Below are 27,456 nucleotides of genomic sequence, written 5' to 3'. Positions count from 1 at the left end.
AGTTTAGAACCAGAATCAGAATTATTTTTAATGGCCAAGTATATTTACATATACAGGACATTATCTTGGTGGTTGGTGCATAGGACATAAAACACATAACATAACAACAAAATAGCAAAAACAAGAATAAAAGACAAAAGATAGAATATTAAATAATAATAAATAATTTGGGCACGTGCAGGGCTAAAATGCAGTGAATTGGCAAACCCAGAGTCAGTGTGATGGGGCTTGTCTGCCGTTGGGGAAAAAACTGTTCAGGTGGCGCGAGGTTTGATGCATGTAGACCAACGTTTCAGTTACAGGAGAAACTTTTTAAATTGTTTTAAAACAACACAATACAATCATTGCCTCAAGCTATGATACATCATCTGTATAATCAATGCAATTGCATTGCAAATGGCTCTTGTAGGTTCTCGGAAAAATCCTAGTGACGAAAATGACGTAATGACGATCGTTGACATTTCCACGCGAATTAGTCTTCCTTGATCTACCAACAGTTTTTCTGTTTTCAAAATATGTTTTGTCATGTTTGACTGTATGTATGTAATATGTATATTGTTTGGTAATAATAAGGTAGGTTTTAGCCCCGTCCACGAAAGCCCGACGGCCGTCTCCACCTATTTGCAGCCATGCCAATGTAATTTTCTTGCATCTGTCACTGTCCATCTAGTAGTCAAACAAGGTGGAGGCTGGTATTAATGGTGCTGGTGCTGATGACTGCGCCTTTCCCCGTATTGCATCCTACGCCCATCCCCTGGACAATTACCATTTCATTACCTTTGCTTTGACTTCACTGGTATAGTTACTGCATCTGTCTTGCCCATTCAGAACTTGCATATAAATAAGCAGGATACTACTGCAAAAACTGGGCGTGTGTCTAACGGTGAGGCAGACTACTGACGACCAGTTGAGTCGAAAAGCTAAAAGGAGGGCGCTCTGAGGCAAATGGGTGACACAAAACAAAAGAGCATACTTTCGTGTTGACTAAGCGGGTATGCCACGCAGAATTGGTAACGAGTGAGGCATTTTTGCGATAGCAAATTTCTCTCGCTGAACATGCGTCGAAACGGGAAACACATTTGAAAGTCTGGATCACCGTCACACACCGTCATTTCATTTACAGTTTGAACATTTTATTTTAAGTAGCTAAACTCGCCACGATGCAGAATGCGGGGGAAGATGGACCCAAAGGCTCCGACAAGGCGAACACGGCCCAGTCCGGAGAAGATGCCACCGACAGCGAAAAAACGGGGACCCCGAAGACCCCAGGAATAAGCGCAATGGCCGTTCTCTGGACTTTCGGGAAATGTATCAGTGCCCTACTGCCAGTATACTTAGCTGGGTATTATCGAATGAGTACCAGCTTTGTGGTGTTCGGGCTTATGGTATATTCCGGATGGAAGCACTCACGCGAAGCTAAAGAGGCAAGACTGAGATCGGCCATCCAGTTCTTTAGCAATGAGCAGGAATACACAACAACGAAAATATTTAAAAGTAAACGGGACGTTCCTGCATGGGTAAGGAAACTTCCAAAATAGCGTCTGCGCTCCACGAAGCATTCTTCACACATTCTTGTGTAGTATTTTGACTGTTTAAAAGCTCAAAACAGCACATAAACAAAATCACTCTCATCAAGGTATCCGCATGTAACTTCATTATGATAGCAATAATTTAGGAAAACATAATGTATGTAATGTCCTTATCCCATTAGTTGAATCTCTATATCGCAATACTTCCCGTGTTCATCCATAGGCCTAACTGCAGAATCGATCCTCTGCAGTTGAACTGTTTGTACACACCATCTGAATAGTTACAAGAAGGCCAAAACTTTTAAGGTTTAGGTTTCTCGAATGGTAGTTAAGAGTCACCACACGATTCAACTCTCAGTGAACCATATGAGTACATATTTTAGATAATGTATATTAAACTGTCTGTCTAGGTTTTATCATCCCCATTGCAGTGGTTTATTGACATTCCGCCAGTAACATTGTATCTGACTTAACATTCCTATCATCTTTCACCCTATATTTGGCAATTCAAGATAACTTCTGCATGGGACAGACAGGGGTGGGGTCAGTGTATCAAACGGACAGAAAAAAGAAATAGTGACATTTTTATGTCATTTTAAAAGTAGCCCCATAGAGAAAGATTCAGTTCTGCAATGACTGAGTACTCTCTTTTTAAGAACACTACCTCCTGATCCATTTGGTGGTACACTTAATTCTCTTAAAACAAGAAGTGGAAGGAAGCCCATGAAACTGATGAAGGATCAGTAACCCTAATTCAACTGTTGCATTACATTGGGGACATGACGGCTGCTAAAACATTGACATTTGAAATTTCAACTTTAAAAAAATAATCTTTTGCAGGTCAGTTCCTCAGATGTTGAGAAGGTGGAATGGCTGAATAAGGTAATTCAGTTCTCCACCTCACATTTCCCGATGTACTACACCACACAAGTTTGCCACAACAGAATGTCTTGTATCACTGCTCTTAGAACAATAGGCTGAGTTTATACAGAACCCAATATTCTTTATTACCAGCAATAAAGTGGATTCACCAGTGCAAACCTTGACCTCTAAAACATCCACATGAAAAAGCTGCTCAACCCTACCAGTGCAGCCCTCTCCTGTAACTCTGAACAGGCCCGGAGTACTCTACCCTGACTACTCCTTACCAAACTCCACCTTCTGAAGCATCTCCAGTTCCTCAGCTGATTATACCCAGGAACATTATGTGCCCAAGGGCAGGCTCCAGAGAGCTGCTGTGCCCTACAAAGTCAACTATTGACAGCACAACTTTGAACATGTGTCCACACAAGCTCCCACTCATACACATGAGTAACATGGTGCAGCTGCTGTGTTGATAGACGCGGCCATGGGACGGCTGTTTACGTGCGTGGCTAGCAACAGCTATGACATGCACCAGTGTAACAATGTACCCCCCCCCCCATCTCTGTGGCCTCTGTGTCTGGTAATCCCTACCACAGAGGAGAGCGGGGAGTGCAAAAGCCTGAATGCTAGCCACTTTGTCAGCCTTTCCACATTAGTGCTGGCTGAGTCACAGGAAGGAGGAGGAAGAGGAGGAGGAAGTAGATCCCACCGAAACCAATCGAATGCCAGCATTTATTCGCTCCCCCTCCACACCACTCAGATTCCAGGCTCCTACTCTAAGAATAGAACTAAGTAAGCGACACTGAATTTATGGCTACAGGCACAAGCAGCATTTTTCTTTCAAAGCAGTGATTTGAGGGTTTATTTACAAAAAGATTAAATTAGCGGTCTTTTTTGTGATGCTTTTTTATATTAAAGGACCACGCTTCTGTTGCTGAGCCACTTCTGATTATCGGTTTTCATGTTTTCCAGTAGATTAGTCATGCAAAGCAACAACAAAAAACCCACTTTTAGACTCCCTACTTCTGTTTCAAGGAAAACGATAAAATCGGCACAGCAAACACATCCATGACACACATGGTGGTAAAAATTATATATGCTGTGGGAGCTTGTGAAAATGGGTCTTGAGTGTCCCTGGACATTGAACACAAGCACAGACATCAGTGCATAGATAAGTGTGTTTATTTTAGGCTTTGGGCTCCATGGCTGTTGACTGTTCTGTTCATACAGGAGCTTCTACCTCTCATTGACACTCGATAAAAGCATGTGACGTATGTTTTGAAGTTGATCAATTTAGTTTGATACTGAACATGTTCAGATAATAAGTGGATTGCTGCAATGGTGTACAAACCCCACACAAGTGTGAAGATGATTGAATACCAGAAGGCATTCAAATTTGCAGCTATTTGACATGCAGTTAACGGCTACATTACCTATTTGAAAAGTTGTTTTTTGACTACTGCTCTAAACAAGAACTCTCGTACCCTTCACATTTCCCAGGTGCTACAGCAGGCATGGCCATTCATTGGTCAGTATTTGGAGAAGCTGTTGGTAGAGACGATTGCTCCTGCCATACGTGGATCAAGCAACCACCTGCAGACATTCAACTTCACCAAAATCGACATGGGAGACAAGGTACAGCTCTTATGTCGTGTCACACAGCCTCTTATGTCGTGTCACACAGCCTCAACGCAACATTTCACCAGGACTCCTCTGTTCAGTGAAGCATTTTGTCTGCCATCTCAATCTCTCTGTGTTTGTGTCTGTCACAGTCCATGAAGGTTGTTGGGGTGAAGGCTCACACAGAAAATGACAAAGGTCAAGTTCTTTTGGACGTTTACATCAGGTGATTATAAACTGAAGCCCGTTTTTTTTATTTCCTGTCAAAACCACAGCTGATGATAAAATAAAGAAATATACAAAACACACACATTTGTTGATGAACTGCACCTGTTTCACAGTGTTTCCTATATGCACTGATACATCCAAATCTTCTTTACCTATCACAGCTACGTTGGCAATGTTGAGATTAATGTGGAAGTGAAAAGGTACTTCTGCAAAGCAGGCGTCAAGGGAATCCAGGTGTGTTGATTTGCATCCCAATTTGCATGTTGTCAACGAGTTTGAGTAGTGGTCAGAGATAGACTGGGTATAGTCTTTTTTTTTGTTTAGTCTTATTCATTGTTCTTTTTTAGGAACAATACATATTGTTCAGGTGAACATGGACGATGAAGGAAAGACATAGATATGGGAAAAACAAGAGAGGGACAGGGTGACACTTGAATTAGCCTGTGTAAAAAACTGAGATGGCTTTGTGTGTTAAATTCTTAAACTCCTTTCTGCAAACACCTTTTCTCATCTCAGCTACACGGAATGATGCGAGTCATTTTGGAGCCTCTGATTGGAGATGTGCCTATTGTGGGTGCGGTCACCATGTTCTTCATTCGCAGGCCTGTGAGTTGGTTATTCTAGTATTTGTCTGTCCATTCACTCATTCTTGTCCTTTATAAATCTAATTATTTTATCCGCCCATCTTGTACTATGTTGTCCATATCCATATTCATCGTATTTATATCTTATCATGCCTACTTCATTTATAACTTCTACTGCCACCTTCACCTGTACTTCACCTGCACTTTACATATATCTATATCACATCTGCACTAATCACCACTATTGCTGCTCATGTCCTTACTGTTCATACCACTTATATCTTATATCATACTGTATATATCCTATTTATCTATTTTTATATTACCACTATACATATGCACATACTCTGCACTCTTCTGCTTTTGCACTTCTGGTTAGATGCTAACTGCATTTCGTTGCCTCAGTACTTGTACTCTGTGCAATGACAATGAAGTTGAATCTAATCTAATCTAATCTTAGTTGTGTGGAGATCAGTTGAAAGGTGTATAGCCTATCTTTGCTATCGTCTTAGTATTTATTTTTGGCAAGACCATATCTAATAAGCTTCCTCATAGGCCAAGACTCACTAAAGTTCTTCTCTTCCCCTCTTGTGCTCCTGTAGAAACTGGATATTAACTGGACTGGGATGACCAATCTGCTGGACATTCCTGGACTGAAGTGAGTAAATCAGACTACCGCCGATGCAAACTGCCTTCCAGGTTCATGCTTACTACGAAATGTAATACAATGTTTTTGGATTCTTTGTTTTCATTTGGTTGTTTTTGTTAAATAATGTGTATGTTTGTGTTTGTTGTCCTTTGCGACTTTTAGTGTGATGTCAGACTCTATGATCATGGACATCATTGCCTCCTTTCTGGTTCTTCCCAATCGACTGACTGTCCCGCTAGTTGCTGACCTGCATGTTGCCCAGCTCCGCAGTCCTTTGCCCAGGGTAAAGGCACACACACACACATACTTACACACAAATCACATGCACAAAAGAATTACTCTTCAACAAGGGATTTTTTGTCTCACACTTTAATTCATTAATATACAGTAATTACAAGACCGATAAAGATTCCCAGCCATCACCTGCAGTCTGAATGTAAAATCATTCAGTTATATGCAGTATGGCTTTTTTACAGTAACTTGAAATCCTTTGTGTTTCCTTATTAGCATACAAGTGACCTGTCACACCCACAGCAACAGACAGGCACACCCACGTCATCAAAATGTAGTAGCGCTGGTGTCATAGCATGTCATAAACATGACCCCAAATAAACTCATCCGCCCCATTTCAACTGCACAATGCAGGCCTATACCCGTTTGTGCTACTTCTAACTCTTTTTGTCTTCTGACCTCTCTCTCTCTCTCTCTCTCTCTCTCTCTCTCTTATGTTCACCCTAAGGGTGTTGTGCGTATCCATCTGTTGGAGGCTGCTGATCTTGTTGCCAAGGACAACTTCATGAAGGGGATGATAACGGGCATGTCCGATCCCTACGCCCTGATAAGGGTGGGCCCTCAGTGCTTTACTTCCCGTCACGTGGACAACACGGTGTGCCCCAAGTGGGGGGAGATGTACGAGGTGAGGATGCGACGCTATTTGTGCTTTCCCTTAACTAACGGAGCGACATAGACATTGCCTACATTTATCTGAGAGATGACGCACTCTTGCCACACATCCTCTGCTCAGTGTTTTCTCTTGTCTTGTTTTTTTGTTTTACATCATGCACATAATTGTGATAAAGGTGTTGTTGCTTGCTTTAAATCGACTATGTTTAGATTGATGTTTTCTTCAAAGGCATGACTGAATTGTTACGTTGTCTCATTCTAGCATTTGCCCATTTCTGTGTCCATCTATGTGTGTATGTGTGTGTGTCTGTGTGTACGTGTGTGCATGTGTCTGTGTATTCGGGGATATGTGCATGTGTGCCTGTCTGTTACTCGGTCAGGTTATTGTCCATGAAGTGCCTGGTCAGGAGTTGGAGGTGGAGGTGTATGATAAAGATACAGACCAGGATGACTTCCTGGGAAGGTACCATTTTCTGTGTCTGTCCTGTCTAAGCACTCATGTCCAACACTGATTAATTTCCTGTTCATGGGAATTTTCCTTTTCGTACCTTTTTCTTCTTTTCCTTACCTGCACTGTATTCTCCCCAGGGCCAAGCTGGATCTGGGCATAGTGAAGAAATCTAAACTTGTGGATGAAGTGAGTGTGCCATATCTGTTTGTCTTGTCTAAGAGGAATAATGTTTGTAATGACGCCTTGTTATATTCTTGTATTCTAAGTACTGACACATGAATTGTAGTGCATATGCGCGTTCAGTACGGTGGCGTATTTAAACCGCTTGTGTAGGTAACCTTTCTCCTGTAATTCCCCAGTGGTTCCCTCTGAAGGATACTAAGACAGGCCGTGTCCACTTCAGGCTGGAGTGGCTGACTCTGCTGGCCAACACAGACAAGCTGGAGGAGGTAAGAAGGCTGTGAACCATGTTGTAGTGTGGATATGCCTGAACTATATCTGTTCATTACAGAAATGTTCCAGTGAGCAATATGCCTAAATCAACTTTTTTGACATATTTACTGATGGTTTAAAAAGATGGACTTTGATGGAGATCCTTTCGAAACACTGTTAACAACTTCAGAATATATGAATCAAGTGCCTTGTATTAATATATACCTTGTATGAATCACGTGCTTATGTAAGCAGGAACATTGCTTTTCTGTGTTTCTGTGTGTGTGTAACTTAGATTATTAGGTGCCACTTAGTCTGCATATGTGCAAGAGCATGTTTGGGTGAGCTCATTGGTGACAGGGTCGAAATGTGCTCTCGACCCTGGGAAGAACAGACATCCTTGGAAGACAAGAAGCTCAGTCATGGACCTAGAATGACTGAGATGTTAAACATTTATAGCGTCAGCATTAGATAAACTTTTATCTATATAAACCTTGTGCGATGTGTTTAATATTGCTTCTCTCTCGTCTGCTGCAGTCTGGGAGTAAACCCGGGCTCCCTCTCTCTCCGAGAGAGGGCCCGTGCTCCTCTCTGACCTGCCGGGACGTGCCGGGACGTGGTCCGGGACAGATTTCTTTTTAAAGAGGACTTTATTCTTTTTCATCCCCTCAGGTTATCAAGAGGAATTCTACAGTGCCCAGTAAATTCAGTGATCCTCCCTCTGCAGCGATCTTGGCTGTGTATTTGGATCGAGCTGAAGCACTTCCTGTGAGTGAGCCCACCTCATGTTTCCTGTCTGTATACAGCCACGGCCACAAGGCACGTTATGTTTGTTAGTCATGCTTGCTAGTTATGCTTGAAAGCAGATCTAGACTCAGACTTCCTCACTCTTGGTCTTGCTATGACAAGGATCATTTAACACTTTGAGGAGTACAATCACAAATATGTGTTGCCAACTGACGGTTCCATTTGATGATGTATTAATGAACTCAGGCGACAGTCATCAATGGCAGTTAATGTGAATTCTAGATCTGTACGGTATAATTCTGGAATGACTTGCTAAAAAAACTCACTCGACAAAGAGTTAAAAACTGACCCCAGATCTGTAGTGGCTTGTGTTTCACTCAAGTAAATTACATCTTGCCAGAGCTTCAGATCATTAAAGTCCATTGTGTGGCGGCATTCTTGCTTTTAATATGTTTTCCTCATTTATGTGGTTCTCAGCCTTGCACAGCTCTGCTTTGGTGTTCTGCTCTGAGTTACAGGAAGTGTCCCTCCCATGTTCTGATTGAGTGGTGTTACATAAGACACGTTGCATAACAGCAGTGGGATGTTAGTACCACACAGGTAAATGCATGTAAATGTGTTGGTCTTATTACAGATCAAGAAGGGCAGCAAGGAGCCGAGCCCTATGGTGCAGCTCTCCGTGCAGGACACCACCAAAGAGAGCAGGGTACTGTACACACAGGGCTTGAGTTTGAAATCAATATGGTCCTCTTCAACATATGTTCTCATGAGGTCTTTATTGAAGAATCTTCTTGTAAATTATAGAAGTACCCTTGGTCCATGTACAGTATTGTTCCAATGGTAATATCTTCTCCTTCTTAACCTCTCAATGGTACAGACCTGCTGGAACACAGTGAACCCAGAGTGGGAAGATGCATTCACTTTCTTCATTCAGGACCCTTACAAACAGGACATAGATATACAGGTAGACCTAACTCAGTTTCCAACATGTTTTAATGTGAATAAAATACAATCACGATTAGAAAGTGGCCTTTTGCTTTTCCATCATGTACAGTGATGATTAGTTTGATATTGAAAAATATTGAAACACTCTTGTCATATTGAATAATCTCTATGGCACACAGTTTTGGGGGTAACGACTATTTGGGGCAGTGGCATTTTTTGTGTTAAAATGTCACTTATTTCAGTATGTTTGACTCTTAAAATTGCATTTTCTGCTTGGGTGGTAGGTGAAGGATAATGACCGTGTCCAGTCCCTGGGCAGTCTGTCCATCCCCCTGTCTCGCCTCCTGTCCCGTTCGGATCTGAGTCTGGACCAGTGGTTCCAGCTGGAGAGCTCTGGGCAAGCCAGCCGCATCTACATCAACACAGTGCTCAGAGTGAGTGTTAACGGCGATCAGTGTTTAGAGTTCAGAGTGAGTGTTAACGGTGATCAGTGTTTAGAGTTCAGAGTGAGTGTTAACGTGATCAGTGTTTAGAGTAAGTGTTAACGGTGATCAGTGTTTAGTGCTCAGAGTGAGTGTTAACGGCGATCAGTGTTTAGAGTTTAGAGTGAGTGTTAACGGTGATCAGTGTTTAGAGTTCAGAGTGAGTGTTAACGTGATCAGTGTTTAGAGTTCAGAGTGAGTGTTAACGGTGATCAGTGTTTAGAGTGAGTGGTAACGGTGATCAGTGTTTAGAGTGAGTGTTAACGGTGATCAGTGTTTAGTGCTCAGAGTGAGTGTTAACGGTGATCAGTGTTTAGAGTTCAGAGTGAGTGTTAACGGTGATCAGTGTTTAGAGTGAGTGTTAACGGTGATCAGTGTTTAGAGTGAGTGTTAACGGTGATCAGTGTTTAGAGTCCAGAGTGAGTGTTAACGGTGATCAGTGTTTAGAGTGAGTGTTAACGGTGATCAGTGTTTAGAGTTCAGAGTGAGTGTTAACGGTGATCAGTGTTTAGAGTGAGTGTTAACGGTGATCAGTGTTTAGAGTGAGTGGTAACGGTGATCAGTGTTTAGAGTTCAGAGTGAGTGTTAACGGTGATCAGTGTTTAGAGTTCAGAGTGAGTGTTAACGGTGATCAGTGTTTAGAGTGAGTGTTAACGGTGATCAGTGTTTAGAGTTCAGAGTGAGTGTTAACGGTGATCAGTGTTTAGAGTGAGTGGTAACGGTGATCAGTGTTTAGAGTGAGTGTTAACGGTGATCAGTGTTTAGAGTTCAGAGTGAGTGTTAACGGTGATCAGTGTTTAGAGTGAGTGTTAACGGTGATCAATGTTTAGAGTTCAGAGTGAGTGTTAACGGTGATCAGTGTTTAGAGTGAGTGTTAACGGTGATCAGTGTTTAGAGTGAGTGTTAACGGTGATCAGTGTTTAGAGTGAGTGTTAACGTGATCAGTGTTTAGAGTTCAGAGTTAACTGTGATCAGTGTTTAGAGTTCAGAGTGAGTGTTAACGGTGACCAGTGCACAGGGTGAGTGTTAACGGTGATCAGAGCTCAGAGTTCTAATGGCAATCAGGACTAGTCTGATTGAGAACCTTTATCAATCTTTACCTTTGATCATGATGTTAAAAAAGCTCATAGAAAGAGACATTTTGGGCTATGTGGTGGATGTGCTGGTTGTTGTTTTCACATTTAAATGCAGATCTAATTGCTGGTATATATTTCCAAGCATTTCTAACCCTGTCTCTTGTGGCAGGTTTTGTGGATAGATGAGGCGTATCTTCACACGCCTCTCAGCTCCAGTGACTCCGCGGCCACCCAAGCAGCTGCTCGACCCAAGCAGACTACGCCTGATGCCAATTTTGCAACAGAGGTAATGCAATTATTTATACCTATAACACAGTTCCCTTTGTGATCCATTTGTAGCAATTTGTATCAAAATTAAGTAGAAGCAGAGGTGTATTGTATTGTGCATTGTATATTGTGTAGTGTACGTTATTCTTACATTTTGTTATGGTCACAAATGGCTGGCTGTAACAAATCTGTTAATTCAGTGAGTGTTCTGCACTTTATAATGTTTTCCACTAGGGGGTGCTGCGGATCCATTTGGTGGGGGCTCAGAATGTGGTTGCTAAGGACAAAGTGATGGGGCTTATGAAGGGAAAGAGTGACCCCTATGTTAAAATCCGCATCGGAGGTAAGACCTTCAAAAGTGATGTGATCAAAGGGACCCTCAACCCCAACTGGAATGAGATGTATGAGGTAAGACATTATGTTAACTGGGTAGAAAAATTAACAAAATGTAAATTCTAAGTGGCAGAGTGCTCCCTTGTTACTTGCAAGTGTAATGGAAAGTTGTAACGCAGAAGGCAGTGAAGTTTTTTCTCCCATCCTTAGCACTCCATTTACCTCAACAAGGTTTAAACCAAACAACTACAAATTACTACAAAATATACAAAAGTACCTACAATAGAAGCACATAGCACATTAAGAGTAACTTATTGCCCAATTGAAGTAAGATTAATTCAGTGTTCACAAAAGCACCATGGTATGACTTATGGTTAAGCAGTCCAGTGGCTCATCAAATGTATTGGCTGGATTTGTTTAGAAGAATTTTCATATTGTCCAATTTTAAGCAACAGGGCATTTCTGAACAGCCTTGTTTTCGAATGCCAGGTGGTCTTGACCCAACTGCCTGGACAGGAGGTCCTCTTAGAGATGTTCGACAAGGATATGGATAAGGATGACTTCATGGGCAGGTACTACATTGAGAAGCTTTTTTGTATTGTATTGACTATGATTAAAGACATTTTTTTTTTTTTATTAAGTTTAAGTACAAAAAACACCTGACGCATTTGAAGAAAAGTCTCTGTTGCAGTTGATACATTTAATAGTGAAATATTAAAGTGAAGTCAATAACATAAATACAGCTATTGGGAGTCTGACCACTCTTTTCTCTCTGCTTTGTGGCTTAACATGATTGGATGTATGTTATTAATAGGTAGGCCGGCATTTTTGACCACTAACGATGCTAGTCCTTATGTGACTGAGTCTGTGATTGGTTTTCCACGTGGGGTACAGGGTGGAAAGTTCAGTGTTTTTCCGATCCTGCATCATGGGCCAGCTGTTTAGTGTGAATGTTATCGCTTCCAGCCAACAGGACTTCTTTGAGTCTGGTGTTGTAGAGAATTTTCCACCCACGCTATCTCCTTGTACTTCTTCAGGTTTTTTATATTGTTTTTCCAGCAGTATAGTATTCATAATTATGTTTTTATTAGTGTATAATCACCTGTTACTATGAAGTGTTGTGTTTTTGTTAGCTTAGAATGAGCCTACAATATCTACATAGGAAGTGGGTCCTCTCCCACGGAGTCTGCCATGTTGCGCCACTATGTTTCTACAGTAGCCCAGAACGGACAAACTAGAACACTGGCTCTAGAGATGGCCTTTCATGTTTCTATGGCACCTGCTGGCCACCGTAGGTTATCTTACAAGATTGGAAAGGGAGGGATGAGGGAGGGGTATTCAGTTGGTTGCAATCTGCAATCTCACCTCTAGATGCCACTAAATCATACACAATGCACCTTTAATGGGCTGCTTGTTCATTGTCATCCTGGTGGCCACAACAAGAGGGCTTTATTTTAGTTGCTGTCCTGACTTGACTCTTAGAGGACTGTTCAGTCTTCTGGAAAAGAGTGCCATCTGCCATCCTACCAAGTTCAACAAGGGCATGGTACAGGGCGTGGCCTTAATGAGAATTGGTACAAGTGAGAACAGAAGGCCTCTACTTCTGTTGTCATCATTTCGTAGGTGTAAATAACTCGGTGGATAAAACCACTTTCAACTCGTGTATTTCTGTCCATTCTCTCAGAATGTTCCCTTCTCTGGTGCTCTTGTTTCTTCACAACCAACCCTTTGTGAGACATTAGAAATCATAGAAGCTCTGTTTTTATTTTTTTCTGTAATTAAAACTGATAATTTCTCATCTTGTAATAGGTCTGGGTCTTTTCCCTCTGTTTGAAAACCCCCAAAAATGCAGATACAGTTCTTTAGTGCCTCTGTTCAGCTCATATTTCTGTCCAGTCCTCCATAACTTTGAACATCCAGGTTGCCTTATCTCATCCTTCAGCGCCTCTCAGACCATACCCACCTCTCTTTGTGTTCTTTATAACATAAATGGATGCTCAGAAGTGTTAGTGTGGTGCAGATGTTTTCTTAATGAGTTGTTTAATATCATGCTGTTCTTGTGTGCACATTCCTGATGAGATTCCCTTGACCACTGTACAGATTTCTCTTTGGCTCTCTGTTTTCTATATGCTTTTCTCTTCACACTGAATATTAGTAAGACACTATTAGTGAATGATTACTACTTTTAATACTTAGTGAGTACTGTTGTTATTAAGGTTGTATCATTTTGCATGCAGGTTGAAGATCAAACTGAGTGACATTATCAGTGCACAGTATGCAGATCAGGTAAACAAATCTTTTCATTAAAGGGTTAGGAGAAAAAAAGGCTAGTGTGTAACATATTTTATAAAAAAAGGATAACTTTATAACCATGAATGGGATAGTCAACCACAGCTGAAGTGGAAATACATTAAACCAATGTTTAATCATGCAGCGCAAGTATGGGTTTAGACTCCTGTTCCCAGCTCTTCCCTTTGTTATCACAGTGGTACACTCTGAATGACGTGAAGTCAGGTCGGATTCACCTGATCATGGAGTGGCTGCCCACAGTGTCCAAATCAGATCAGTTGGAACAGGTGAGACGACCTTTTTCATGGCATTTTCATATCACAGCTGCTATTAGTATCTCTCTGAAACCAAAAGAATGTTGTGGCTTATGTCTATTCCTATCTCAGAGCTTCACATTTTTGTAGTTATTTTTTTTTTTTTAAGCGTAGCGTTGGAACCAATAATAATGTAATGCTTGATTGTAGTATACACAGATTGGAGTAATTCCAGTTGTCATGTGGTTTTGTGGAATCGTGTCATGTGCTCCCAGGTGCTGCAGCATCAGACCCTGCAGGCGTTCCAGAACAAGGCCGTCCCTTCTGCTGCTCTGCTCTTTGTGTGTCTGGAGCGAGCTCATGACCTGCCTGTGAGTGCTAGCGCCCTCAGGGTCTCTCTGAGGCCTTGTGGTAGCTAAGGAGTCGGCACGCTTTAGCGTTTAGGATGCACTTATTTCATTCATGCAGTGTGTGAGTTTTGTCAAGTATTTAGTACCTTGTGTGTCTGTGCCCGTATTTCAGATGAAGAAGAGTGGTAAAGAACCGAAGGCTGCGGCCGAGCTTGTTCTTGGAAACACGTCCTACAAAACCAAGGTGTTTTTTACATAAGTGTATACTTTCATTTAAGAAAGGGGACTTTTCTGTGTTTGATAACACTAATGAGTACTCTCCTCTTCCTGCTGGTTCTGCATAGGTCTGTGAAAGGTCCTCCTCTCCTCAGTGGGATGAGTCCTTTTACTTCCTGGTTCGTGACCCCAATGAACAAAGGCTTCAGGTGAAGGTAAGTCATGAGACTAAGGCTTGCATATGTGAAGGCCTTTCACTAAACTTTCTTTGTTTGTTTTCATCACACCACCATCCAGTAATACTTCATTTAGCATGGCATAGATACTAAAGTTACGCACTTGGGTTAGTGATCCTCAGGCAAATCGAATTGTCAGCTATTTTTAGGCAAATTGAGTTTGTGTCACAATTTCGTGTTCCAGTGAAGATGCATATCAGAAGCATTCTCATTTTAATAGAGATGACATTTCCAGAGCTCCTTGATGTTGGATGCTTTGTGATATTCAGAATCCTAATGACTTCATTACAAAATGTTATGCCATTTATTAGTCCGGGAAATCGCATCAGCATAAAATGCATTTCCCAGTGTTGTTGTCTAAGGCAGTGTTCTCCATTTCAGATCTCTATAATCCGAGAAAGTGCATCAGTGCACAGTGCATCTTCTCATTGGGACATTAGTGTTGTATTTAACAGCTCCAAGTTTGAGACGCAAACACAATTGAATATCCAGAATCAAAGAATCACCATTCTATGACATTTATTTTCATATTATTATTTTTTTATTTTATTAATAATACAAATTATGATTATTTTATTTTTATAATTTTTATAATTATTTGGTGCAAAAAACGAGCTAACTAATTACCATTTGACAATTTGTGTAACTAAATTAATAAGATTAGTCCCTGTGTTAACCAATTATATAGCTCCTCGATACTATGGTATTGTTTGTTTCCTATTGAAAATAAACATCAATTCAACAATTCTTTCAGTTACGTACCTATTTAGCCTTACAGTTACCCTCTATTTCCAGCTGTCGAGTAACTGGGATCAGGCTTTGGGTTCTTTGGTGCTGCCTGTCAGAGAGCTGCTGTCTGAACCAGAGCTGATTCTGGACCAGTGGCTTAGCCTGGATGGAGCCCCTGCCAGCCAGATTCTGCTTAGAGCAGAGCTCAAGGTTGGGTTACCACGGTCTGCTGATACTTTGTGCTGCTTGTCAATCACGATACACCAACACAGTTTTATAAGGTCACAAAGTCTATCTTCCCTGTATTTTGTTTGACAAATTTACGCATAATAGGATCACTGTTTGACACAAACATCGATGCTCAGGTGTCAACTCCGATTGTTTCCTCCCTATTGCATCACTCCCCTTTATTCTCAACCTAAAAGCAGACACCTAATTTAGCTGCACCGTACCAAATCACAAACTCTCCGAGTAAATGAACACGACTGGGTATTTTTCTCCAGATTCTGGGCCCCAAAATGGCCATAAGTGATGAACCACCAAAAGCTTCCGAGAGCTCTGTTCCGGAGAAGAAGCCAGAGGTGGACACACTTCAAGGGTGAGACGGAGATTAACGTGCACACCTGGTTTTACACAGAAGGGAAGATTTCCTGCAAATAACACAGAACAATAAAATCTGTGCAACACCAAATTATTCAAGTGCAGCAAAATATTTGGACCAGTTAGCTCCTTCATCAGTGCAGAAAGACTAGATTTGCCACCACAAGCAACACGCACACACCGCACGCTCTCTGTTGCATCCTATGCATGGGCATTAATCCTAGTCTCTTATGTTCTCCACATGTCCGCTGTAGCTCTGCAGACACTGAAAGCAGTCCCGTCTGTGTACCAGCTGCCACTCCTTCAGCTGTGACTGTGCCTGAGGAGCCACCTGCCACTGAGGTCATTTCTGAGGGAGACCTGGAGGTCAGTCGTGCAGTTGACCTTCGACCTCAACAGACCACCCCTGACCCCAGGTTTGGGACTGAGGTGGGTGCTCAGGAGGAAGTGTGCCAGACAGGTTGATTGATGGATCTGACTAAAACTTATGTCCCATTGACACATTCATTGATTTCTCCTGTAGGGCGTGTTGCGTATTCACCTGAGGGAGGCCCAGAATCTGGTGGCCAAAGACAAAGTGATGGGACTGGGCAAGGGTAACAGTGACCCGTATGTGAAGATCCACATTGGGGACACAACTTTTAAGAGTCAAGTTGTCAAAAAGAACCTGAATCCTACCTGGAATGAGATGTATGAGGTAATGTGTGTGTGTGTGTGTGTGTGTGTGTGTGTGTGTGTGTGTGTGTGTGTGTGTGTGTGTGTGTGTGTGTGTGTGTGTGTGTGTGTGTGTGTGTGTGTGTGTGTGTGCTAATCAGATGAACTTGTCAGCACAACAAACTTTTAGTCAGCAGTTTGCAATTTGTAACACTTGTTTTTTCTTTTTTAGTTGGTTCTGGTCCAAAACTCCTGTCAGGAGATCCTGTTTGAGCTCTTTGACAAAGACATGGATAAAGATGACTTCCTTGGGAGGTAAGACCTGATGGGAACATTTGTGTGATAAGTGTTAAGCATTTGTTCAGTTGACATGCACTCCTCTGTAGGCAGCGGGTAAATGAAAGCAGGTGGCAGCACCAGAAGTCAAAAACAAAATGAAGAGATGTGCATGTACATAAAATCATTTTTTATTTTTATTTTACCTGCACCCCAAACCCTTGCAGGTTGAAGATCAGTATGAATGACATTGTACAGGCCCAGTACACAGACGAGGTAAGAGAACACAATGTAGAGAGCGTCTTCCTCCTTTGATCTGCTTGCGGGAGCTTGAGCTGCACACTCTGAATAGCAAAAGGAGAAATAAAAAAAATCACTCCCACGTTGTGTTTTATTTCCAGTGGTTCACCCTGAGCGACGTGAAGTCGGGCCGTCTGCATCTCACCGTCGAGTGGATGTCCACTGTATCTCAGCCAGAAGGACTCGAGAAGGTCTCTTCACATTCATTATACAAATTTTCAAGGGTTCATGCAAAAAATACTGAAATATGCCACAATAATAATTACAGGATGGAAGTCATTGATGTGAGGCATGCTGGTAGTTATTCAGTAGTTGTATCCCATGCTTATATGGAATGCTGTTTTTTTGTGTCTTTTACTGTTTCACCTGTTGTTGTGAAAAGGTGGTACTTTGAAGTGAAGGGCTGCTATTTTTTGCAGGTGCTGCAGCTGCGCTCTCTCCAGTCCTTCCAGAACAAGGCTGTGCCCTCAGCTGCCCTGCTCTTTGTGTACCTGGAGAGGGCCCATTCGCTGCCCGTGAGTGTCACAAACACACACACACACACACACACACACACACACACACACACACACACACACACACACACACACACACACACACACACCAACCATCCTTTCTCAGATTTACAGGCACAAACATGCTGGTGTTCATGCACACTGTATGTATTTACTGTTTTTCTGTTGTTTTGATAGCTGAAGAAGAGTGGCAAAGAACCAAAACCCGCCGCTGAGATTGTGCTTGGAGGGATGTCCAGGAAAACACAAGTCAGTCATTTGACCTTATGTGTGTGTTGTTGTTGTTGTAGATGTCCTATATGAGACTTGTCAGTTCTGAGTGATCTGTCAGATGATGTTGATCAGTCATCGTCTGTCTGCCCCAAAGGTGTGTGGTCGCTCAACTGCCCCTCAGTGGGAGGAAGCTTTTCACTTCCCGGTTCATGACCCCACGGAAGACATTCTCATTATCAAGGTGACTAAAGGTGCACTTAAGTATCTTAAAAGTAGTGTTCGCTCGCACATCCATTAATCACAATGCTCTGCCTCTATCTGTCTTTCGTCCTTTCTGTTTTTCTTTCTGTGTTTCTTTCTTTCTTTCTTTCTTTCTTTCTTTCTCGCTGTCTCACTCTCCCTTTCTCTCTTTCTCCAGCTGTCGAGTAACTGGGATCAGGCTCTGGGTTCTTTGGTGCTGCCTGTCAGAGAGCTGCTGTCTGAACCACAGCTGGTTCTGGATCAGTGGTTCAAGCTGGATGGCGCCTTAGACGACAGTCAGATTCTACTCAGAGCTGAACTCAAGGTAAGGACATGGTCTCTCCCATCTCTCTCTCTCTCTCTCTCACTCACTCACTCACTCACTCACTCACTCACACACACACACACACACACACACACACACACACACACACACACACACACACACACACACACACACACACACACACACACACACAAACACACACACTGTGGTTTTATTCAGTTCTAAAATCACCAAAATAATAGTATGAAATTGGTCACTGCCTTGTACTTTTAGCACACATGGTGCATTTCTTTGTATTAACAAATATGCCAGTGCTTAATAATGAATGAAAATACAGTGGAAAACTGATGACATGACTGGTCACTGAAGGGAATCTAGCAACAGGTCCTTACAGAGAGACTGTCTGTAATAGCAGAGCCACTTTCCTGGTGTTTCTCTTATGCAGTCTCCCAAACTGCAGTCCACAAGCTTGTGGACATTCTCCAAACTCCTGAACACACAAACACACACACACAAACAAACACAGATACACACACTGACACACACACATGCCATCCTTTTAGTGTATAGAAAATCACACGTTGTTTTTTAACACTGACAGAGGTGTATTGCGTGTGCAGATGAAATGGGGCTAATGAGTTTATTTGGGGCCGCGTTTATGAAACCAGCGCTAATTAATTTTGATGACGTGGGTGTGCCAACCACTCAGCTGTCTGTTGCTGTGGGACTCGGTGTGACAGGTCGCTTTTATGCTAATGAGGAATCACACAGCATTTTTAAGCTACTGTCAGAAAGGCCATGCTGCATATAATGTAAGTGCTTGAATGGTTTTCCACTCAGACTGCAGGCGATGATTGAGAGGGTATCTTTGCTGCCTGTTTCTTTTTTTAAAAGATCCTGGAGTCCAAGGTGGCAGAGAGCGCAGTTGTTGAAGAGGTGTCGGCCGAAGTTCCAGATCACGCTGTGGGTGAGGAGGGCGAGGAGGAAGAGGAGGAAGAGTTAAGGGAGGCAGCTGAGACGGCCGCCCCTACATCTGGTGACGGGCTGCATCAGCTGCCAACTGAGAGGTGAGGGAGTTGGTTAATTAGTCTGTAGGTGCGCAGCTGTTGACTAGTTTGTTCATTTACACATCGCAAATTACCATAATGTCATTAAATCATTAGTTTTACACCAAGTATGTTTGTGTGTGTGTGTGTCCGTGTGTGTGTGTGTGTGTGGTGTGTGTGTGTGTGTGTGTGTGTGTGTTAGCGAACCTGAAACTTCTTCCCTATACAGTGAACCTGAGGAGATAGCACTTGCTGATGTCATACAAGACCCAACACCTATGCAGACCATTCTTAACCCAACTCCAGAGGTGAGAACACTCTACATTGTGCATGGTGTGTGTGTGTGTGTGTGTGTGTGTGTGTGTGTGTGTGTGTGTGTGTGTGTGTGTGTGTGTGTGTGAGTGTAACACATACATACATAAATACATACAGTGTTCATGACTTCATGACTTCAGAGTTCATGACTTACAAAAATGTATTACTGTTTCACAGGTAGAAGATTTCAGCCAACCCCAAGACTTCTCAAACATGATTGGCAGTAACAGTGAGGACATGGAGCCAATCAGAGAAGCACAACCTGCCACAGCAGCCAGTGAGGAGCCATGCCCACAGGAGCCTGTAGAAGAGCCAGAGGAACCGTGAGTGACTTTGGAGTAGAAAAACTGTTGGTGTTGTTGTTGTTGTTTTGACTTTTAGACTTTGAGGCTTCTTTTCATTTGCTGAGACTTTTTTGTCAGCTGTTGCTTTTGAAGATCTGTTTGTTATTTAAAAAACAACTTCTATTCTGCATGTCTTTGATGAGTCACAGGCCCCCGAGGCGAACTACTAAGGAGTAAAGAAAAGGGTTTTGTGTGTATGTATGTATGTATGTATGTATGTGTGTAACCGTGTCTTTTATTTGTGTGTGTGTGTGTGTGTGTGTGTGTGTGTGTGTGTGTGTGTGTGTGTGTGTGTGTGTGTGTGTGTGTGTTTGTTTTCTGTTTGTGCATCTCTGTTTGTGGTGAGATCCAGGTCTTATGAGAAGCCTATCCCCAGCGCTCCGCTCCCAGCTCCCTCTGCTCCTGAGGAAGTCTCTGAGGTCACCAGTCCTCCTGCCCTCCACCATCAACAGACCTCCACTCCCGTTGGCTTTGGCACTGAGGTAAGGTGTTGTGAGTATGAGTTAGTAAGAATGCGTGAATGAGTGTGTTCATTTCTGTTGATTATGACTCTTTTCTCCTCTAGGGGGTGCTGCGGATCCACCTGTTGGAGGCTCAGAACCTGGTGGCCAAAGACAAAGTGATGGGGATGGGGAAGGGGAAGAGTGACCCCTATGTGAAGATCTACATTGGGGACATGACCTTTAAGAGTCATGTGATCAAGGAGAACCTCAACCCCACCTGGAATGAGATGTATGAGGTAATATGCCAGGTGGACATGATAAGAGTCTCAACAAACCTCCAGATAAGAATGGAGGAGTGGCTCTTAAAACATTTAAACCACAGATTATGTTTGTACCTGTCTAAGGGCTGTCTATAACTAAAGGAATCTCTCACACAGCATGTTTCAGTTGCTATTTAAGAATGCAGTCTATTCATTTTCTTGAGCAAAGCTTCAAATCAGTTTCTAATTTTCTAGCTGGTTCTGAAAGGGAACATGAACCTGGATGTGAAGTTTGAGGTCTTTGACAAGGACTTGGATTCGGATGACTTCCTTGGAAGGTATACCACTACTGTTCAAATCTCACATGTTTTTACGAGGTCAAAGGACGTTTGCTTGGTGTATGTTGGGAGGATCTCTCCATTCGTCATCGTACACATACACATTCACATTCAAATACACATACACATTCACATACACATACACATACACATACACATTAAAATACACATACACGTTCACGTTCACGTTCACGTACACGTACACGTACACGTACACGTACACGTACACGTACACATACACGTACACATACACATACACGTACACATACACATACACATACACATACACATTCATCCTCACATACACATTCACATACACATACACATACACATACACATTCATCCTCACATACACATACACATACACATACACATACACATACACATACACATTCATCCTCACATACACATTCACATACACATACACATACACATACACATTCATCCTCACATACACATACACATTCACATACACATACACATACACATACACATACACATACACATACACATACACATACACATTCATCCTCACATACACATACACATACACATACACATACACATTCACATTCACATACACATACACATACACATACACATACACATACACATACACATACACATACACATACACATACACATACACATACACATACACATTCACATTCACATACACATACACATTCATCCTCACATACACATACACATACACATACACATTCACATACACATACACATACACATACACATACACATTCACATACACATACACATACACATACACATACACATACACATACACATACACATACACATACACATACACATACACATTCACATTCACATTCACATTCATTCATCCTCATCATCTTGAGAGATAACAGATGGCGCCTTTTTTTTATGCCAACAGGTTTAAGCTCCGGTTGAGTGACATCATCAACTCTCAGTTTACAGACCAGGTGAGAGAACTGTGCCTTCTCATTATCTTGTGTTGTCTACTCTTTGGGAAGCTAGCATGGACACTTAAATGCTTGCATATGTGGCCAGTTAACTATTCATGTAGTTTAGATATTGTGTGTAAAGCACAAGTAAGTAGATACGTTTAGCCTTTGTGTTTGTGTTGCAGTGGTACACTCTAAATGACATCAAGTCTGGCCAGGTCCACCTGCTGCTGGAATGGCTGCCGACTGCATCAAATGCTGATAAGCTGGACCAGGTCATTCTCTTCATTAATGCTAATAGTAATGTTGTAGTGGGTTCATTTCCGTTCCAAAAAAAGCAGTGTTACTGAATACATGTGTTCATAGAGAGGCAGTGGCATATAAGTGCTGAAGTGTGTTTGCAGGTGCTGCAGCTGCCCTCTCTCCAGTCCTTCCAGAACAAGGCTGTGCCCTCAGCTGCCCTGCTCTTTGTGTACCTGGAGATGGCCCATTCGCTGCCCGTGAGTGTCACAAACACACACACACACACACACACACACACACACACACACACACACACACACACCTCTGTACCTCATATTCAACGGCCCAAATATAGCAATGTCTACAGACACTGTGTACACACGCACGCACATGCATGCACCCACACACACACACACACACACACACACACACAGACACACACACACACACACACACATGCTCATTCAGTTGTTATCTTGCTCAAGACACAAGTACAGTAATTGCTTTCTCCCCAATTATTTCAGATACCGCTGTATAGTTGTTGCACCCAAATGCCTGAGCAGTTCTTAACAGATTTGATCACAGTTGGACTGATGTAAATGTGTTTTTGTAGCTGAAGAAGAGTGGAAAGGAGCCAAAGCCAGCCGCTGAGCTTGTCTTGGGTGGAAAGGGCTACAAAACAAAGGTCAGGTACAGTTTTCTTTCCATTCCTGAACCATACAGTCCAGCGCAGCTTATTTAACCTACATTCATGTTTCTCTTAAAGGTGTGTGATCGATCCACCTCCCCTCAGTGGGGTGAGGCCTTTTACTTCCTGGTTCATGATCCCAAGCAGGATATGCTTATCATAAAGGTAGGAGTTTTCATTCCCATATGGAAAAAATCTGTAAAAATGTGTATATGTTAATTTTTATATAGTACTGTATCGGATAACATTATGTTAACAAATAATTATGCCCCCTTTCATATACAGTAACATAGAAAAACATGTTTTACATATGACCTACCTTGAATGTTGAAGGGCATTATGTCATTTTAGTATGAAATGTATGTACGAGCTGTTTGCCAGCTGTTTGATTTATCATGCAAGTATTGTGCATGTATGACAAGTGTGATTCCTATATGTTTTTACAGACATTTTCTAAATGGGTTGAAGGTTAACCAGACTGTCAGTTTCCTTCCAGCATGAGTTTGGAATACACTGCTCTACAACTCATAATTATGCCTTTTGTTCTCTCTCTCTCTATCTCTCCCTCTCCCTCTCCCTCTCTCCCTTCCTCTCTATTTCCAGCTGTCGAGTAACTGGGATCAGGCTCTGGGTTCTTTGGTGCTGCCTGTCAGAGAGCTGCTGTCTGAACCACAGCTGGTTCTGGATCAGTGGTTCAAGCTGGATGGCGCCTTAGACGACAGTCAGATTCTACTCAGAGCTGAACTCAAGGTAGCACACTTTTTGAACACACTCCATGGGCTCCTGAATTTCTCTTGAGTTTGCCTTACAACACCTTGAGTTATTTAAGGGTGTGATAAACACACTGCTGTATCAAAAATAGCCCTAACCTGAGTCTGTTTGTCTGATTCCAGGTCTTGGAGTCTAAACTGACTAACACTGCAGTGGCAGCAGGAGCTCTGCCCAGAGGTAAAGATGTGGCGAGCTGCGGGCAAGTGAAGCTCTCCCTCTCTTGCGGAGCCAAGGAGAAGAAACTCTGTGTCACCGTCCATGGCTGCAGGTGTGGATTCAGCTGCCACTGCACACCATTTGGTTCCAATATGCTCTAAAGCTATATGCCTATTATTCAGGAACAGCGTGTTACTGTTGTATTTTAGTTATTTGCAGTGCTGGCATGTAAAATAAATAGCAAATCAAGATGAAAAGACATCATATGAAATGAGGCTAGTGGAGTGAGGGGCAGCAGCATACATGAAAGCAACTTCATGTTGATTCTAGTATCTTCATGTTGATTTCAGTACCTTTATGTTGATTCCAGTACCGTTATGTTGATTCCAGTACCTTTATGTTGATTCCAGTACCGTTATGTTGATTCCAGTACCTTTATGTTGATTCCAGTACCTTTATGTTGATTCCAGTACCGTTATGTTGATTCCAGTACCTTTATGTTGATTCCAGTACCGTTATGTTGATTCCAGTACCTTTATGTTGATTCCAGTATCTTCATGTTGATTTCAGTACCTTTATGTTGATTCCAGTAGCTTCATGTTCATAGCTCTCAGTTGGCACTATAATCTCTGTTGTGTGTATGTGTGTGTGTGTGTGTGCCTTTGTCTGTCTATATGTCTCTTTATGTATAGGGGTCTGGTGGCCTCATCCAAGGACATCATGGACACCTACATCTCTCTTATTCTGCTGCCAGATAAAAGCAAGGCTACGAAGAGAAAGACTGGTGTTAAGAGGAGAGATCTTAACCCAGAATATAATGAAAGGTGTGTTTGTGCTCTGTTGTGTAGAAGGTGATGCTCATAAATCTGTGTGTGTGCATGAACTGTAGAGAGAGAGACAGACAAAGAGGTGGTTAGGGGCGTGTGTGTGAGTGACTATAGATGGCTTTAAATGTGCTGTTTAAGTTTCTGCACGTTTCTTCTCTTCCCCTAAGCACACGTGATCTCATATTCCTTGCTTTTATTGTTTTGTGTGTGCATATGTTTTGGTCTTGACGGGCTCTGATGGTATAATCCTCAAAGACACTCTGTGGGTGGGTGTGTGTGTGTGTGTGTGTGTGTGTGTGTGTGTGTGTGTGTGTGTGTGTGTGTGCGTGTGTGCGCGTGTGTGCGTGTGTGTGTGTGTGTGTGTGTGTGTGTGTGTGTGTGTGTGTGTGTGTGTGTGTGTGTGAGAGAGAGCATGGTAGTGCTAACTGAAGTTCTGTTTCAGGTTTGACTTTGTTCAGTCCCAGAAGGAAGCTATGTTAAGTTTGCTTTGGGTTGGTGTGTTTTAATGTATTCCACTTAATACACCTTAGATTAAGGTCTTTTTTTTGGCTGCGTGTGTCTTATCAGAGGTTCTTTTTTGTTACATGAACCGCTGTGTTAATAATCAGTGGATTATCTCTCAGGTTTGAGTTTGATCTCTCTCTGGATGAAGCGAAGCACAGGACTCTCTGCGTCTGTGTGAAGAACAATGCCGCGTCCTTCATGAGCAGAGACAAAGATGTTGTCGGGCAGGTGCGTGTTTCAGCTAGTGTGTGTGTTTCTGTACATGAGTGTGTGTGGTTGTGCTCACACTTTGGGCATTCAAATATTCATGTGCTTCTGTACTGCTGAGACATGCAGGATACAATCTGTTGTCAGACTCATTTTCCATGCAGTGTGTGTGTGTGTGTGTGTGGTGTGTGTGTGTTGCAGGGGAGTCAGACATGACAGTGCCAAGTTGCGTCATTGTTTTTCTACTTCTTACTTTCAGGTGCAGATTGAACTGGGCCAGATCGACCTACTTGCAGGCGTGACAGAATGGTGAGTGCTATGCTCTGGTACACCAGCCACACCAGATGGTTCGATCAGACTGCTGGTCATGGTTTGTGTCTAACACACACACTGTCTCCACCTCCACTGCAGGTTTGACCTGGGGGAAGAGCAGTGAAGCGGTACATTTCGGCCCCTTCAAATCAGTCCTGCAGTCCAAACTTCTGTGTTATACAATCAGGGCACCTTATATCACCAACGCCTCCCTTCTTGCCTCACTCGCCACCATGTTGTTTTGTGTGTAACACTTATCTAAATCTGTGGGTACAGATTATATCAAAGTCTAATTAAGAAACAAGGCATGCTGATGGATGTCGCTGCAGTCGGTAGTAAAAGCTGTTGCCATTTTAGGACATAAAGTAGTGCAAATTATATTTATGAAGACAGTGCCAAGTGTTGATATGGGATGTATTGATGAGAGTGAAATGGGTAACTTAGGAAGTTATGGCAAAGGGAGATGGCTACTAATGAAGGTTGCATAGACTTAGGAATATTATATTTCATAATGGAAGAATATCGCCAGAACGGATGGAAGGGTAAGGTTGGCTTTATGGTCTTGAAATGTGTTCATATTTTAACACGATTGTGTACTTATGCATGAAGTATTAAGTATTTTTAAGGTTCAGAGAAAATGAATGCAGTGCATCAAGTCAGTCACATTAGGGGACTGTCATAAGAATTGAGAAACTGTTGGTATATCATTGACCACTGGTCTAGTCCACATGAGATTTGTTTGATTTATAAGATGTATTGTTTGACCAGCAAATGTATTTGAAAATAGTTTCAATGACACCAGTATTTTAGTGGAATACTGCATCAAACCCTTAAGGCTGCAATTTTGAAGTAGTGATACTTATGCAATAGTGATACTTATGTAATACGTATCAAATGTCATGGATATACTATCTGCCTTAATTGTAAACATATATTCAGCACTGATCTGCCAAAGGCTTTAGTTTACACTGAGAGTTGGCTTCACTAGTGTTTTCCTTCGACGACCACTCATGGTGCCATCTGTGGCAGTAGCATCCTTAGGTATGCCAGTATTAGGTGGAATTGCTGCAAACTGTAAGTCAAATGTCTCTGCTATTCAGTATTCAGTGGCTAGTTAAAGTCTACTCTCCCTCAGGCTTTCGTGTCTCCATCTAGGACAATTTGTCTTAAATAATGCATTTAGTGGAATGCCTCAAATGCTTCTATTATCAAAAATTAGGTTTTAATACATTTTTGCTTAGCTAGACAAACAGACCAAATTTAAGTGTGCTTCAACCTTGGCACATAATATCAGGTATATCTGCCAATGGCCAATCACTGTTAATGTCTCAGTCATAGATTCCCTTTAGCAAGGGGAATGGACCAAGTATTCACATCCATATTGAGTGACTTGGTAGGAAAATGGGATTTTGTTTCTCTCGACAAACTGCACGACTTATCTTTGAAATGTTCCAGCCAGAGGCACCATTTTCCATCTCCATTGAATACTTTGCACTATACTGTTACATTTTCTGTTTGAGTGTCTTGTTTATCTTTGAAGTTTTTTTTCATGAAGATTTTCTGGTAATATTTTATTATCATTTTTGTTGCTGCTTTTAAGGTCATTTTGCAATGTTCACCGTTTTGCGTGCATTTTTTTGATCAGTGTCTGCATGAGTATTTATTTGTTAGCTTACTTACCAATCATTGATATAACACAAAAGCATGCTGGCCAGGCTGTGTAGCTCATTTTAGTTTTCACAATGTAATTAGCCATTACTGAATTCAACTTACAAGACATGCTTCAGCTG

General features: G+C 42.1%; 1 protein-coding gene across 3 annotated transcripts; it reads left to right on the top strand.

Moving 5' to 3' along the window:
- Window positions 1–476: 476 nt before the first annotated feature.
- Window positions 477–25,945, top strand: esyt1b (extended synaptotagmin-like protein 1b). 3 transcript variants are annotated; one of them, XM_031567196.2, is made up of 52 exons: window positions 477–1,517; window positions 2,370–2,411; window positions 3,894–4,028; window positions 4,166–4,239; window positions 4,403–4,475; window positions 4,758–4,847; window positions 5,428–5,483; window positions 5,637–5,757; window positions 6,214–6,390; window positions 6,758–6,840; window positions 6,966–7,014; window positions 7,188–7,277; window positions 7,933–8,028; window positions 8,642–8,713; window positions 8,885–8,971; window positions 9,237–9,386; window positions 10,680–10,796; window positions 11,012–11,185; window positions 11,600–11,682; window positions 13,348–13,396; window positions 13,597–13,686; window positions 13,929–14,024; window positions 14,176–14,247; window positions 14,348–14,434; window positions 15,251–15,394; window positions 15,688–15,782; window positions 16,039–16,213; window positions 16,308–16,481; window positions 16,671–16,753; window positions 16,942–16,990; window positions 17,116–17,205; window positions 17,443–17,529; window positions 17,707–17,778; window positions 17,897–17,983; window positions 18,161–18,307; window positions 19,163–19,335; window positions 19,517–19,622; window positions 19,807–19,952; window positions 20,326–20,455; window positions 20,539–20,712; window positions 20,932–21,014; window positions 21,928–21,976; window positions 22,144–22,233; window positions 22,363–22,458; window positions 22,815–22,886; window positions 22,968–23,054; window positions 23,493–23,639; window positions 23,783–23,928; window positions 24,509–24,640; window positions 25,267–25,375; window positions 25,614–25,663; window positions 25,766–25,945. In XM_031567196.2, exons 1-52 carry the CDS (start codon window positions 1,161–1,163, stop codon window positions 25,788–25,790), a joined length of 5,538 nt encoding a protein of 1,845 aa, XP_031423056.1. In that variant the 5' UTR covers window positions 477–1,160; the 3' UTR covers window positions 25,791–25,945. The 3 variants fall into 3 exon arrangements, with proteins under 3 accessions (XP_031423056.1, XP_012694067.2, XP_031423057.1); XM_012838613.3 differs by having other exon boundaries at window positions 17,434–17,529; XM_031567197.2 differs by lacking the exons at window positions 11,600–11,682; window positions 13,348–13,396; window positions 13,597–13,686; ... (5 more) ...; window positions 16,039–16,213; window positions 16,308–16,481 and having other exon boundaries at window positions 662–1,517; window positions 17,434–17,529.
- The last annotated feature ends 1,511 nt before the right edge of the window (window positions 25,946–27,456 follow it).

Source organism: Clupea harengus, chromosome 5, assembly GCF_900700415.2.
Source record: "Clupea harengus chromosome 5, Ch_v2.0.2, whole genome shotgun sequence".
Classification (NCBI taxonomy): Eukaryota; Metazoa; Chordata; class Actinopteri; order Clupeiformes; family Clupeidae; genus Clupea; species Clupea harengus.
This window is presented reverse-complemented; position numbering and strand designations above follow the sequence as displayed.

What these genes read in the sequence shown, in the direction of transcription:
- esyt1b (XM_012838613.3), top strand. Translation starts at nt 1,161, where the DNA reads ATGCAGAATGCGGGGGAAGATGGACCCAAAGGCTCCGACAAGGCGAAC. An exon ending in AGGCCCAGTACACAGACGAG is followed by an intron (nt 16,991 to 17,115) that starts GTAAGAGAACAC and finishes TTTTATTTCCAG; the next exon opens with TGGTTCACCCTGAGCGACGT. An exon ending in AGCCAGAAGGACTCGAGAAG is followed by an intron (nt 17,206 to 17,433) that starts GTCTCTTCACAT and finishes TATTTTTTGCAG; the next exon opens with GTGCTGCAGCTGCGCTCTCT.